The sequence below is a fragment of the Felis catus genome, chromosome B1 (assembly GCF_018350175.1).
Source record: "Felis catus isolate Fca126 chromosome B1, F.catus_Fca126_mat1.0, whole genome shotgun sequence".
NCBI lineage: Eukaryota > Metazoa > Chordata > Mammalia > Carnivora > Felidae > Felis > Felis catus.
In genome coordinates this window covers 132241546-132257786 of record NC_058371.1, presented here as the reverse complement: position 1 = coordinate 132257786, position 16241 = coordinate 132241546, and the positions used below count along the sequence as shown (strand labels likewise).

The 16241-nt window shown below is 40.5% G+C and overlaps 1 protein-coding gene across 3 annotated transcripts in view; it reads left to right on the top strand.

The window, feature by feature from the left end:
* HERC6 (HECT and RLD domain containing E3 ubiquitin protein ligase family member 6) overlaps nucleotides 1–16241 on the top strand; it is a 61965-nt gene that overhangs the window by 23600 nt on the left and 22124 nt on the right. For all 3 annotated transcript variants that reach the window (XM_023252944.2, XM_023252945.2, XM_023252946.2), the window contains exons 9-12: nucleotides 5451–5572; nucleotides 6491–6550; nucleotides 9708–9801; nucleotides 14072–14261. In XM_023252944.2, coding sequence (XP_023108712.2) covers nucleotides 5451–5572; nucleotides 6491–6550; nucleotides 9708–9801; nucleotides 14072–14261 — 466 coding nt within the window. The remainder of the gene's footprint in view (nucleotides 1–5450; nucleotides 5573–6490; nucleotides 6551–9707; nucleotides 9802–14071; nucleotides 14262–16241) is intronic.

The following is a 16241-nucleotide window of genomic DNA, read 5'->3' as shown; positions in this document are numbered from 1 at the left end:
CAGTTCTTAGCAATGAAGTAATTTTTAACTTAAGATATATACATTGCTGGGGTGCCTGGGGTGGCTCAATCGGTTAAGTGTCCAACTCTTGGTTTGGGCTCAGGTCATGATCTCACAGTTCATGGGATCGAGCCCTGCACTGGGCTTCGCACTGACAAGCAGAGCCTGCTTGGGATTTTCTCTCTCTCCCTCTCTCTCTGTCCCTCCCCTGCTTGCAATCTCTCTCTCAAAATAAACTAAAAAAAAAAAAGATATATACATTATTTTTTTTAGACATGATGCTTTTTCACACTTCATAGACTACAGTATTGTGTAAACATAATTTTTATATGCACTGGGAAGCCAAAAAATTCATTTGACTCACTTTATTGCAATATTCGCTTTATAGTGGTAGTCTTGAACTGAACCCTCAGTATCTTTAAGGTATGCTGTATGTAGTTATTTTCCTAATTTGTACTTTTTTTTTTTTTTAACTATCAGGAATGTTTTAACCATGACATCCATACAGATTCTTACTATATTCTCTGGGACAGAAAACGGTCAGAGGCAAAGGTTTCTGTGCTGCTGGGTTGGTTGGGTTGTACTTGTCTGTTCTGTTACAGCCATTCAGCCAACCAGCAGCTGCCTGCTGTGTCTCAGGCTCTGGTTTTGGTGCTTGGGATAAAAGTGAATAATACAGGCAAGGTTGCTCTCATTCATGGCATTTGGATTCTACAGGGAAGGGCAGACAATAAATATGTAAATACAGAATAAGTAACATTGTGTTAGAGAGTCATAAGTGCTCTGAAGCAAACAAAGCAGGTCGTGGGAGACTGATGAAGTGGGCTTCTTTAGAAATTTCAGTTAGGGGGGCGCCTGGGTGGCTCAGTCGGTTAAGCGTACGACTTCGGCTCGGGTCATGATCTCACAGTCTGTGAGTTCGAGCCCCGTGTCGGGCTCTGTGCTGACTGCTCAGAGCCTGGAGCCTGTTTCAGATTCTGTGTCTCCCTCTTTCTCTGACCCTCCCCCGTTCATTCTGTCTCTCTCTGTCTCAAAAATAAATAAACTTAAAAAAAAAAAAAGAAAGAAATATCAGTTAGGGAAGACCTCTCAGTGGCTGGGACATTAGTTGGATACCTTAGCCATGCTTAGATCCAAAGAAAGAGTGTTCCAGCCAGTGGGAACCACACATAGAGAGACCCTGTGGCAAGTATTTGTTTAGCATGTGAGGACAGAGAGAGGGCCAGAAGGGCAGAGCACATAGGAAAGGGTGAAGAGTTATATGGGATGGAGGCAGGTAGGTGAGATGTGGTCAGTGTGAAATGTCCTTGAAGACGAGATCTGGAGCCTTAGTTGGATGTCCAAATCTGGAGCTCAGGGAGCATGTCAGTACTGGAATATAGACATGGTAGTTGTCCAAGTATAGACAGTACTTGAAGCTGAGGCCTGGAGGAAAGGTTACCTATTAAGAGAGTAAAAATGAGAAGAGAAAGGGGACAGAATCCAGCCGTGAGGGACTTCTCCATTTAGAGGTCTGACAATGTTAGGAGGTGCCAGAAGACAAAGTGAAAAGGGCCAGTTTCTGAGATGGGGGAAAACCAGGAGAGGGTGTGTCGTCAAGGCAAGAGAAGAAGGTATTTCCAGAAAGAATAAGTGGCTAATCCTGTCACATACTGCTGAGAGATCAAGTAAGATGAGCACAGAGATTATTTTGGAGAATGATCCCATTCAAATGGAGAAAACAATGGTGCATGAGAAAGAATGGATAATTGCAGAAGCAATGTCCCTCAGTAGGAGAGAAGAGGCGGGATTCTGTCCACATAGAATGTAGGGGTGTGAACAGAAATATTTATTTTATTCTAATAAGGAACAGTGGAGGTGGGGGGGGGGAGGAGAGGTGATGATGGAAAGGTGCCTGATGGCTTTAATTTCGTCAGTGACACACAAGGCATGGTCCTCATCTGGGAGTGAGTGGAAGAGAAGAGGAGTGTTAGAGGTTTGGGAATAAAAGGAAAGTGTGCAGTAGTTGTCTCAGAGAGTGAGAAAGCAAATGTTGTGGGAAATTACTAAACAGTGTTGGGTGCCCATTTGACATTTGTGGTAGTAGACTTCAAGCGAAATCAGTCAGCACGGTTGTGCAATTTTCTCCAGTGAATGGATTGGATTCGGTTTTGTTTGGATTCAATTTTGGAGTAATCCAGTCTTGATTTTAACCACAGATGGAGTTTTACTTGGTAAGTACAATAGGAAAGTGACAGAGTAGGAAGTATTTGCAAGGGACTTATTATAGTGCTGGCCATGGGCTCTAAGCTGGGTAAGGATGAGGCGGAGGATGAATAATGACCAAACAATAGGGTCAGTGGATTGGAGATCCTAATGGCCTCAAAGAATGTTCGAGTGGGTTCCACTCTAAAGCAAGTGGAAGTAAGTCTGCTCTGTCTGCTAACAAAACACCATAGACGAGGTGCCTTATGAACAGCAGAAACTTACTTCTCATAGTTTTGGAGTCTGGGAAGTCCAGGATCAAGGGGCTAGCATACTTGGTGTCTGGTGAGGACCTGCTTCCTTGTTTGTGGAAGGCTATCTTCTTGCTGTGTCCTCACACAGCAGAAGGGGCAAGAGAGCTCTCTGGAGTCTCTTATAAGGGCGCTAGTCCCATTCATGAGAGCTCCATCCTCATGACCCATGCACCTCCCAAAGGCCCCACCTCTTTTTTTTTTTTTTTTTTTTTGAGAGAGAGAGAGAGAGGGAGCAAGGGAGGGGTAGAGAGAGCCGCAGAGAGAGGATCCTGAGCAGGCTCTGCACTATCAGCACAGAGCCCAACGTGTGGCTTACTCCCACGAACTGTGAGATAATGACCTGAGCTGAAATCAAGAGTCAGATGCTTGACTGAGCCACCCAGGTGCCCCAAGCCTCCACCTGTTAATGCCGTCACACTGAGGGTTAAAATTTCAACATATGAATTTGGGGGGAACACATTCAGTCCATAACATTCAGTTCTCCCCCCCCAAAAAAATTTATGTCCTCTTGCATACAAAATACATGTATTCTGTTCCAGCGGTCCCCAATGTCTTAACTCATTCCAGCATCGAAGAATGTTGGATTGAGAGTTTCACTCTAAAGTAAGAGAATCAGAAAAATGGTGCATGGTAACCAGAAGAGAATGTTTCTAATAGAAATTTTAGAAGGCAAAACAATTATTGATGATTACAAAGCATAGGGTATCACCTGTACCTAGGGCACTGGTTTTCAACTAGGAATGATTTTGCCCCTGGAAACATCTGGCAATGTTTGGAGACATTTTAGGTTGTAGAAAGGATGCTGGGGTGGCTGCCACCAGCACCTTGTGGGTAGAGGCCAGGGCTGCTGCTAAACATCCTTCAGTGCACAAGACCTTCACAACAAAGAATTATCTGACCAAAAATGTCAAAAGCATCCATATGAAACCCTAATCCAGGGTATGGGTGGTTGAAGTTGAGCAGAGGAAAGTGTGGAGATGAGATCAAGAATTGGGAGATCAGGGGTGTCTGAGTGGCTCAGTCATTTGAGCGTCCAACTCTTGATTTCAGCTCAGGTTGTGATCCCAGGATTGTGGGATGGAGCCCTGTGTTAGGCTTCTCACTGAGCATGGAGCCTGCTTGGGAGTCTCTCTCTCTCTCTCTCTCTCTGTGCCTGTCTCTCCAGCTCACATGTGCGCACGTTCTCTCTCTCTCTCTCTCTCTCTCTCTCTCTAATATGAAAAAAGAAAAAATGGAGACATCCAGGTGGGAAATAAATCATGTTTATTAGTTCTTCAGTTGCAAAGAACAACAACAGGCACCTCAGTGCCGAGGGAGACAGCAAGGTACTATTGTTCTCAGTGTTGAAAGGGAGTGACAAGGACACTGGGAGATGATTACAGTAGAAGATGTCATGCACTTCAGAGGAGCTGGGATTCTGAAAGAGAGTATGTGTAAGTGTCAAAAGTTGCCAGTGATATGGGCAGAAAAAAAGCTTTCTCATGATTGAACTAGAGGAGACACCTAGGACTCAGATCAGGAGGCTGAAGGGAACTTTAGAAGTCATTGTTATACATCTTGTTCAAGAGGTCTTTATTTAAGCATTAAACAAAAATGAAGAGTTTCCTGACCCATGGGGTCCCTGGTTGGCTCAGTCAGTAGAGCATGTGACTCTTGGGGTCTTGAGATCAAGCCCCATGTTGGGCATAGAGCTTACCTAAAAAATAATTAATTAATTAGTTAATTAATTTCCTGACTCATTACAAGTTCAGTGGAGGCAGAGGTATAACATGGAGCAGAGCACTAATGTCTTTGGAAGACTACATTAAAAAGACAGATTTTTCTTTCCAGACAAGTAATTTCTGATGGCTCTGGCTGAGCCATTTGGTTTCAGGTATTGAACTGAACCATAGTTCTCAAAGTGTGGTCCCTATACCACCACGAGCAGCAGCAGCACCTGGGAGTTTGCTAGATACAAATTCTTGAGTTCCACTCCTGAATCAGAAACTGTGGGGATGGGCTCCACAATCTATGCTTTAGCAAGATCACCAGGTAATTCTATTGCATGCTAAAGTTTGAAAACCACTGATATAAATGTAAAAATCTATGGTTGACTGAAGGGGAGAAAGAAACTAGTATTTATTGAATACCATTATAATCCACAGGTTTTGTATACCTAATATTTAATCTTAACAAGAGCAAAGAGAGAGAGAGAGATGATATTATCTCATCCATTTTATTGTGGTAATATATATATATATATACTTTTCTATTTTAATGATTTTTAAGTATACAATTCAGTGATATTAATTGCATTCACAATATTGTACAAACATCACTACTATGATCTCCAAAACTTTTTTTTATCACCCCAAACAGAAACTCTGTAACCATTAAACAATAATAAGTCTCTGTTCTGTGACCCTTCAGCCCTGGGTAATCTCTAATCTACTTTCTACGAAGTTGCCGATTTCCTATAAGTGGAATCATACAATATTTGTCCTTTTGTATCTGGCTTATTTCACTTAGTATAATATTTTCAAAGTTTGTCCATGTTTCATCATGTGTCAGAATCTCCTTCCTTTTTATGGCTGAATATTCTCCCGCAGGAATACACGACGTTCATCTGTTGATGCTATTGATGGACACTGGTTGTTTCTATCTTTTTGGTTATTGTGAATATTGCTGCAGTGAACATTGGTGTACAAGTACCTGGTTGAGTCCCTGTTTTCAATTATTTTGTGTTATCCCATTTTTAAATTACAAAACTAAGGCTCAGGCCAAGCAAAGTGGCCACGGCTAGGCACCGGAACAACCAGGCCAGTCTGATGACCCAACTCCTGTCACCACACCCCACTGTCTGAGAGGGCGGGCCTCCCTACCACCTGTGTCACAGGCTTTACTATGGTATGTATTACTCAGCATGTGCACATGCTCTGTGTTTTCCTAATCATTTTTCTTTCTTCCTTGAAGGATACTAGTTCCACAAATGTTTCCAGGAAAATCCTGCCAGAAATAAGCCAAATTAACCGGTCCCTGACAGAGAAATGGATGGCAGTGACAAGAGGAAGCAGTGAACATGAAATGGCTACAAGGTAGCTCTGTTTGATAAATTATAAGTCACTTGTAATTGGTTTTGAAGCGATGGTCATTTTATGCTAACTATAAGACAGAGAGGGTTTGGCTTTGCTGTGAAGGCATTTGCATTTTAACCATGATTCTCTTCCACCACCTCATAGTTTGAAGAAGTCATTGATTCATTCATCATTTATTTAACAGAACTATCTTGAGGACATATGGTTTCTCAGGCACCTTGATAGGTGAGAGATGTAGGATGAATCAAAAACACTTTGTGTCTCGCAAAGCCTTCACTAAAATGGACTCTTTTTTATCTCTTCATAGTTTATACTCTGGGACTCCATAAATTTCTGTTTTCAGAAGGGAAGATTTTATTTAAATATATGTGACTTGGTAGAATCAACTATGAAGGGTTTTGGTGAGATTTATCAGCACAGATTATATCCAGAATTTGGAAGACTTGTAAGGGAGCAGTTGTCTTTTTATTTATTTATTTATTTATTTATTTATTTTTAAAAATGTATTTATTTTTGAGGGAGAGAGCAGAAGCAGGGGAGGGGCAGAGAGAGAGAGAGAAAGAGAGAAAGAGAGGGAGAGACAAAGAATCCAAAACAGGCTCTGGGCTCTGAGCTATGAGAGAGAGAGAGAGAGAGAGAGAGAGAGAGAGAGAGAGAGAGAGAGACAAAGAATCCGAAACAGGCTCTGGGCTCTGAGCTATAAGCGCAGAGCCTGACATAGCACTCGAACTCTCGAACTGAGAGATCATAACTTGAGCCAAACTCAGACACTTAACCGACTGAGCCACCCAGGCACCCCGAGGAGTTGTTTTTATTAATAATGATTCCATGTCTTCGGTTAAATCATTGGGCATAAGATAAAAGGAGGCCTGCTTTATAATATGCTATGACTTAACACTTGTGTTATGACTTTTACAGCGAAGTTAGGATGATATTTTCATCTCCTGCTTGTCTGACTGCAAGTTTTTTAAAGAAAAGGTAATTTTTACATGAGATTTACCTTCATTTGAAACACTGGGGAATCTTTAGCATGAAATGTTTCAAGTCAGTCATTTTAATTTGTAAATTGTTATCTTTGAACAAAAAGTCCAACATAGAAAACACCATAGGCTGGTATAAAATTCTTCCATTTTGTAAGGTAATTTTCTGCAAGACCACTATAAGTTGTGATTCCTAATTCACATTGTTCACTTCCTCTGCCCTGCCCTCCTCTGTTACCTGATTGGAAGGAATGATGTGCTTTTTTTTCAAGATCTTTGTATCTGTGAGTGATCATTCTAACATTGCTTCAGTACTTAGAGGCCAAGGCAGCACTTGGCAGTTCTTTTTGTGGTGGCATCAGTAGGGAAAATAGATTCTATTTATCTTTAACTAGATTCACTACTACAGAGGAAAATCTAATTTCTCTATTTGGTTTGACACTTGGTCTGATCCAATAGTATAAACAGTTCCTTTGTGAAATGCTCTATATTCGGTCTTATATTTCTTCCCTTAGCTTTATGCTTTCCAACACTGTGCCTGGGAACTGTTAAGAGATGAACTGAGGCATATTAAAATTTTTAAGAGTTTATTTAAGCAAATACTGACTCAAACTGGGAAGCACCAAATTGGAAGTGATTAGAGCACTCCATCAACAGGAGCTAGTGGAAAGACTTACGTAGAGAAGATGCAGAAGCAAAGAAAGGAAATTAATTGATTGGCTATAGCTTAAAACATTTTTTTAAGTTTTATTTATTAATTTTTGAGAAAGAGAGAGAGAATGTGCAGGAGAGGCAGAGAGACAGGGAGACTGAGAATCCCAAGCAGGCTCCGTGCCAGGAACGCAGAGCCTGATGGGGAGCTTGAAATCACAAACCATGAGATCATGACCTGAGCCAAAATTAAGAGCTGGTTGCTTAACCAACTGAGCCACCCAGGCCCCCTGATTGGCTATAGCTTAAAATGTAGTTGGCTGTTTGTGACTAGGTGTACTTTGGTTTAGATTTTATAACTGAAGTATTTACAGGCTTAGATTTTGGTTTGCATATGTAGGCCATCATGGTGATAGAGCTACCCCCAGTGTAATGGCCTCCTTGTTTAATTAATTTAACATTGTTTAAGAGAGAAGGAGGATAAGAGCATGAAGGCTCTTAGGCTGCCCTCTGCCTTCTCTGGAGGCCAGTGCCCTACTGGTGTGTATGTAGTGGATATAACTCAGTCCAACCCTCCCCCACTAGGTCAGGTCTCATCTCTCCCTGATGAGTAGGCCCCAAGCTGCCTGACTGATTCTGAAAAGTTCTACACATCTTGTACCCCCACGTGGCCAGTAGGTGGCACTCATTTAACTCATATTGCATGTATTCCTTGCCTCTGTGCAACCCCTGGTTGTCCCATTGGTTCATTTTTTGTTTTGTTTTGTTTTGTTTTGTTTTGTTTTGTTTTGTTTTGTTTTGTTTTAGTGACTCATCACTTGCATATAACACCCAGTGTTCATAATAAATGCCCTCCTTAATACCTATCACCTGTTTAGCCCAATCCCCACCCACCTCCCTCCATCAACCCTAAGTTTGTTCTCTAACGTGAAGAGTGTCTTATGGTTTGTTTCCGTCTCTCTTTTTTTTTTCCTTCCCATATGTTCATCTGTTTTATTTTTTAAATTCCAAGTATGAGTGAAATCATATATTTGTTTTTCTCTGACCTCTTATTTCACTTAGCATAACATACTCTAGCTCTATACACACTTGCACATGGCAAGGTTTCATTCCTGTCCCACTGATTCTTAATCCAGCTGCACTCTCAGTCACTCCTCAAGGGGACAGGAGGAACTGTTGAGTCCAACAACTTCTTGTGAGAACCAGAGAAACCCAGGGAAACTGAATGCCATGGCTTCCCACTTGCAGCTGCAACACAGTATCTTTCTAGAGTCCAAAAAAAGCATATCTGTTCATCCCCACGTATCCCAGTCAAAGGTGGAAGAAGAGAAATCAGACACTGCTTCCCTCTGCCTTCTCCCTCTCCCATTTGCGTTCTTCTTCTTGCCATCCTTCCAGGCAAGAAGTGAGGACAGGGACTCTGCCAAACAGTGTTTTCTCTTTCTCCCCTGCTCTAGCCTCAGGCTAATCCTTACTGCATATAGAATATTTTCTACACTTAGAATATTATCTTTCTAAAGTGGAAAAGTATCTTCCCAGGAATGATGAGCCTCGAGGTTTGGTCTTAAGAGGCCAAAGACTGAAAAGGACAAAATATTTTAAGGGGAGATTTAAAATACTTTGTTTGAATATTTGCATAAATATTTTAGCCCTGGCATTACTCTTGACCAGTTATTCAGCAAGCATAAAGTATTTCTTGATAGAACATTACAAAAAATCATTTGACAGAATTCAAGTCTCTTCAAATATCACCAACAGAACCCAGGAAAACACCACACCTAAACAAAGATTTGATAGTGTTTCTGAGAGGGAAGGCTAGGTTGGAATTTATCAAGAATTGGCGGTTTGGTTTAGGCCAGGTCTTTCAACATGGGAGGGGAAAGCTGGGGGCTTGATTAGGATTGGGAGAAGATACAGTGATCCAGGGTGGGTGGAAACAGCAAGACAACAACTTTAGGCAAGAGATTCAGACAATCTTAGAGCATAAACTATCTGTTAATGCTTTCCACTGAAGAGTTAATGGGTCTTTTCAGGAAGTTCCTATAATGAACAATCAAGCCATTTGCCTGGGCTAGTGTCTTTTGAAATAGTGAAGTCATGCTAATTAAACAGTGGAATCCTAAAGTAATGTAAATGTAGATGATGGTAAGGTGTGTTGTGTGTGTTGGGGGCGGGGGTAGTTTCAGATTTTAGTGTACAGGCTGAGTGTGGGGGTAAACGTTTTCGGTTCTCAGATGTAGCCTATGAAATTTTGCCATTATTGCAACCCAAACTTGTAGCTACTCTAGCAATAATAGTAACCTACTCTCTTTTAGGAGAATATAAATTTTATAATTATTTTTGTGTGCCAAAAAAATTGATAATTTTGAAAGGAGGCAAATTGTAAGAAAAATGTTTATATATGCTATTTAATAAAATAAAGCAATAAATATGTATGAAGTTTAGAAATATTCTTTTCTATCTGTTTATGTGTTTTGTTTTGTTTACATTTCTTGTATCCAAAGACAATCTGTAGAAACGATTTCCATTGATGTGGACTTACAAATGGCAAGAGATACCTTCGAGAAGTTGACAAAAACAGAATGGATTTCTTCCATGGTAATAGCCAATATTTACTTGAGAAATAGAGCAATAGAATTTCTTTATAGGAACCAATATGAATGCAGTTGAATTTTGCTGGGAGCTGAGTCAGAGAGACTGTGATAAGGGAGACGGCTACTGTTCACAATAAGGTTACTATATTCCAGACACTATATTCCAAGCTGGCATTTACTTTCTTATTGAATGTTTAAATGTCCTGTAAATACAGTACTTTTGTTTTCAACATGAAAAACTAATGCTTGAGAGGTAAATAACCATTAGCAGACATATGAATATAGCACTAGTTTGGGAAGTAAGATAATTTTTACCTGGACTAGGAGAATAGAAATCCTGTTCTTTCTTTTGAGATGAATGTCAAATCCAGTTAAGATGAATCTACCAATTCATCCCTTATCCTATTTGGGTTACATTTTCTTTACCTTTTTGAGGGGTTCCTTACTTATGGAGTTCCTTTTTAAGCTCTATTCTAGTTAGATATTTTATGATTCTGGGTTGTGTTGGAAATTTTTCCCTCTACAAACTCAGGTTCACATGAGTTCATGACTGAGTAACCAGAGTAATAGACTGATGGGGTGCCTGGGTGGCTCAGTAGGTTGAACGTCCGACTTCAGCTCAAGTCATGATCTCAACGGCTTGTGGGTTTGGGCCCCACGTCGGCCTCTGTGCTGACAGCTCAGAGCCTGGAGCCTGCTTCAGATTCTGTGTCTCCCTCTCTCTCTGCCCCTCCCCCACTTGTGGCCTGTCTCTCTCTTAAAGATAAACATTAAAAATTTAAACAAACAAAAAAAGAGTAATGAAAGGGCGGGCCTACGCCAGCCGACTCCATCTTGTTCTGTGTCCTTCACCTTGACCACACCTCCTCCCCTCGCCATCTTGTTCTGTGTCCTTCACCTTGACCACACCTCCTCCCCTCGCCATCTTGTTCTGTGTCCTTCACCTTGACCACACCTCCTCCCCTCGACTCCATCTTGTTCTGTGTCCTTCACCTTGACCATACCTCCTCCCCTTGAGTAAACCCTCCCTCACCTGCCAGACCCTTCCCCAGGACCCCTCCCCAGCCAATCAGCTGAGGCCACAGCCATTACCTCACCAACTGCCCCCAGGCCCCAATAAAACCTTTGTCCTTTTGAAACTCGCGCTCTTTCCCTGGTATCTCACCGCTGCGTCGGTGCAGGTAGGGGATTGAGCTCGAGCTAGCTCGAATAAAGGCTCTTTGCTTTTGCATCGGACTCGGCTCCCTAGTGGTCTTTGGGGATCACGAATTCTGGGCATAACAAGTAATAGACTGCGTAACAAACAGGATTAATAGACTGAGTAAATATTCCCCATGTTTGCGGGGAGCATTTAGATGAAGAGGCTCCCTGAACAGCTAGGGATGAGGGCTTATATACCAATTAATAGGGAATAGGGAAAAGGGATTGAGGGAGAAGAGGTTTCTGTGAGAAAACTGGACTTTTCAGGGAGACAAATGGGCTTTAAGAGGGACAAATGGAAGATATGACAGCTTGTGATAATGTTTGTGTGATTTCTCATCCAAGTGCAAGTGGCTGGTCTTTACCTGGCAGTGAAACCTGCCCTCCAAGTTTCTTGGAAGGCCCTGACTTTAGTCAGATAAGGGAAGATCTGAAGTCTTCCTTCTACATCAGCTGTATCCACATGCCTTTGGTTTCAAGTCATCTTGTATATATACCATTTTGGGTCCCCACATTTGGAAGGGAAAGTAGAGTGTTCTTTAATATATAGTAGATACTTTTATTGCCAAGATGAAGAAGAATAGATGTTATCAAATATATTTTATTATTTTTTAAATGTTTATTTATTTTTGAGAGAGAGACAAAACAGAACACAAGCAGGGGAGGAACAGAGAGAGAGGGAGACAGAATCTGAAGCAGGCTCCAGGCTCTGAGCTGTCAGCACAGGGTCCATTGTGGGGTTCGAACTCACGAGCCGTGAGATCATGACCTGAGCCAACGTCGGACACCTAACTAACTGAGCCACCCAGGTGCCCCTAGAATGTATTTAAAAAATAAATTTATTTAGGTTATATGGGAGATAACTTGGGGTGCTATTCCCAGTGTGAGTTCCAAGGAACATTAGTTTCACAGAATGCTCCCTGAAAACAGGTTCTAAGTGAAACAACTTTGGATACACTGCATATTATTATGAAGTTATAATGTACATCAGTAAATCAAAGATTCTATGATGTCATACACCAAAAGAAATCTAGCTGTTTTAGCCCTATTTTTCTCAAAGTTATTTGACTTTGTGTGACATTATTTTCCTATATATGCCTACTAGCATTCCATATAAATCATGTTCTTCTGGACATCTGAAAAAAATAAATTGTAAGAACATTAATGTAATAATATGTAGTACTTTTATTGTTGCAAATATCTTAATCCTTCTGACATGTGGAGATAGACACTGTTGTTAAAAGCATCTAAGATCTATTAAATAGAATAAATGATGCTAGCTGTTGTAACAAACAACTTCCAAATCTCAGTGGCTTAACACAATGAAGACTTCTTTTCACATCGTAGTCCAATGAGGGTTGAAGACAGGAAACACATGCAGAGGAGGAAGAGGAAATGTTTCCCCTCCACCCATCTTAGTTTCATTGGCTGGGACCCTGCAAATTAGACTGAAAAAAGACAGATTAATGGGAGAGAAATAAACAGAAGTTTATTAATATGTGTGTGCAGGCTGCATATAGACTCAGTGATGAGTAACTAAAGCCTGGTTAGAACTTGGTTATATAGCATCTTAGCAAAAGAACAATAATTTTGTAAAGAGACAACATAAAGGAAAAGGAGTTTGAGCTTCTAAGGGCACCAAAATGCAGGAAGGCAAATATCTGGAGAAGCTCATGTTAGATAAGGTCTAGATCATAAGGTTTGTTTGTGTAGACTCTTTTTCTCTTTTATTTTTAAAAATTTACATCCAAGTTAGCATATAGTGCAATAATGATTTCAGGAGTAGAATTTAGTAATTCATCCCCTGTATATATAACAACCAGTGCTCATCCCCACAAGTGTCCTCCTTACTGCCCCTTGCCCATTTAGCCCATTCCCCACCCAAAACCCCTCTAGCAACCCTCCATTTGTTCCCTGTATTTAAGAGTCTCTTATGTTTTGTCCCTCTGTGTAGACTCTTTCTCAATGCCTGTTCATCTCTGCTGATAAGGTTCTTGCCCTTCTCCTGGTACAGAAGTTAGCGGCAGGAGGACACCTTTACAGGTGGAATTTATATTGTTTTCAAGTAGATAGAGGGAAGCCAGAGAGCTTGTCCTGTGCCTGCTTTTTCTCACCTGCCTTCAGCTCAAAATAATCCTCATGCCAGAGTGGCATATTTTTTTTTTAAGTTTATTAATTTTGAGAGAGAGAGCACAAGTGAAGGATGGGCAGAGAGAGAGAGAGAGAGAGAGAGAGAGAGAATCCCAAGCAGGCTCCGCACCATCAGCACAGAGACTGACATGGGGCTCGATCCCATGAACCATGAAATCATGACCTAAGCCTAGATCAGGAGTTGGACGCTTAACTGACTGAGCCACCCAGGTGCCCCCAGAGTGGCATATCTTTGAGTGGTATATTCTGCTACCTTTCCCACCTCTGCATAGTTTGACTGAGGAGTGATTTGGGTTCCTTTTTTCTGGAGTTCTAGGCACTGGAGCCATGAAATCCTCCAGCAGATCTTTTGTATTCAGTTGGCAGATAAGGAAAGCGAGTATAGAAGGTTACATGAGAGGTTGCAGGGGTCATGCCTAGAAGTGATATACATATTTCATATACACATTTCATTCATATCTCATTAGCCAGAACTCAATCATATGGCCCCATATAACTGCAGGGGAGGCTGGGAAATGCCATCTTCCTGGGAGCCTATAAGGAAAATGAAACAGTATTGGTGAGGTGAACGTATGCCATTATCTCTGCCATGTTGGATTTTAAGTCATAGATTTGGGTATGCATCTTTGATGTGTCAGTCTCTAATTGAATCCATGATTCACACAGCATATACATGCACATGTGACTTCACTTTATTTCTTTCATGCATCCCAGTATAAAATAGGGAGGATGGCTCTCACATAATACATTAGAGGCATTTGGTATGCAAGGAGTTATGGAGTTTGAACAGAAGGTCTGAGGAAAACTAAATGATTACACCATTGGAAAATAGTGGAATGAAACCCCTAGCCCCATAGCTTGTTTTTCACTATAATCTGTATCTAATATATTCTGGGCCCTTTCCCTGATCCTTTCAACTACAGATAACTACAGGTTTTAGGGATAATCTGCTCAGAGCTCTTCCATGTCATTCTCCACACCAAGAAGCATTATCAGTTTTCCTTCTGCTCCCAGAATGTCCTGTGATGCATGATTCTAAGAACTGGAGGAGTCTGGTGGTTCCATATGCAGAAGCTGTTTGTAAAATGAGTGACCGATCTTTACGAGTCCTGAGTAAGTTTGATTAATTTTTCATTTTATCTGTACTCTCAACAATCACTGAAGTAAAAGATGGAGCAAATTTTGGATAGAAGATTTAAAAATACACAAATGTTTGGGTATGCGGTATGTGAATGTTTGAAAAGATTAACCTAACATTATTATAATCATTACTCTTATACAAAGTATGTGTAACTCTTAGACTTGGACATGGCTTTGACTTCAGAGTTTAATAACCATAGAGGATCCAGTCAAAATAAATCTATACTTGAAAACTTTTTGTTTATGTTTTAAAACTTGAGAAATTTTGGCGCAGCTGGATGGCTCAGTCAGTTAAGTGTCTGACTTTGGCTCAGGTCATGATCTCATGGTTCGCGAGTTTGAGCCCCACGTTGGGCTCTGTGCTGACAGCTCAGAGTCTGGAGCCCACTTTGGATTCTATGTCTCACTCTCTCTCTGCCCTTCCCCTGCTCATGCTATGTCTCTCAAAAAAACACAAACGTTAACTTTTTTTTTTTTTTTTAATTTTTGAGAGACCCTCCACAGAACTTTAAGTGGCCGCCGTCCACATTGTAATCTAAATAAACTGCAGGTCAGTGCAACATGGCAACCCTGACAGAGGATATACCAGTTTACATTTCATCAACAAATATGAGAGCATCAGCCCACACATTTTTCTACAGTATTATTAGACTTTGATATTTGCCATTCTGAAGAAAAGTCTCTTAATTTGAATTTTAGTTTTCTCATTATGAATGAGATTGTGCTGGTTTTCCTATATCTCAGTTCCATTTGTATATTATAGTCTGGAAACTGTCAGTTCTTCCCTCTTACCCCATTTTCCCATGTGTTGTTGTTAGTGTTTTTCTTTTTTATTTAGCTTTTATTTTAGTTTTTACTTTATTTTTTTAATGTTTATTTTTGAGAGAGAGAAAGCGAGTTGTGAGCAGGGGAGGGACAGAGAGAGAGAGGGACAGAGTATCTGAAGCGGGCTCTGTGCTGACAGCAGTGAGTCCAATGTGGGACTTTAATCCACTAACTGTGAGATCACGACCTTGGCCGAAGTCAGATGTTCAACTGACTGAGCCAGCCAGGCACCCCTATTTTATTTTATTTTTTAAAGTTTAGCAGGCTCTGTGCTGTCAGCATGGAGCCCGGCATGGAGCTTGATCCCACAACCGTGACATCATGACCTGAGCTGAAATCAAGCTTAACTGATTAGGCCAACGAGGCGCCCCTATTTAGAAGCTTTTAAATGATTAAGGCAACTAATTCTTTACCAATAATGTGAATTACAAGTCTTTTTTCTCTGGGTTATTAATTTTTTTTTATTTTGTGGAATTTTCACATGCATAATTATTTGAAAACATTTTAATGAAGCCTACTATGTAAATATTTTCTTATATGGTTGCTGAGTTTGGATCATATTTCAAAAAACCTACTCCCTCTGAAATTTAAAAAAAAATTTCCCATACTCCTACTAGAATTTTTTTTTTTTTTTTAAAGTAAGTTCCATGCCCAGTGTGGGGCTTGAACTCATGACCCTGAGTTCAAGAGTCACATACTCTACTGACTGAGTCAGCCAGGTGCCCCACTTCTATTAGAATTTTTATTGGTTCATTTTTATGTTTAACTCTTCGATCCATTCAGAGTTTATCTTGATTAAGCTTTATCTTTTTCTGGAAGAGTTTTCAGTTGTTCCCATACATTCACTGAATGATCTGTTTCATTCCCACTAATGTGTAATGCCACATTTATCATATACTCAAGTGTCCTGTGTATTTGTGTCCATTTATGGAATCTCTACTATGTAAGTCTGCATTTCATACATCTGGGTCATATTATTTTAATTAAATTAGCTATTTTAATATTTGATAGGTTTGTTTTCTGAGAATTATGTTTTAAAGATATGAATATCTAGGTTGGAACAAAGTAATATTAAAATATTGTTATTGAGTTAATTTAAAAAATATATCCATATATACCAGGTGTTCA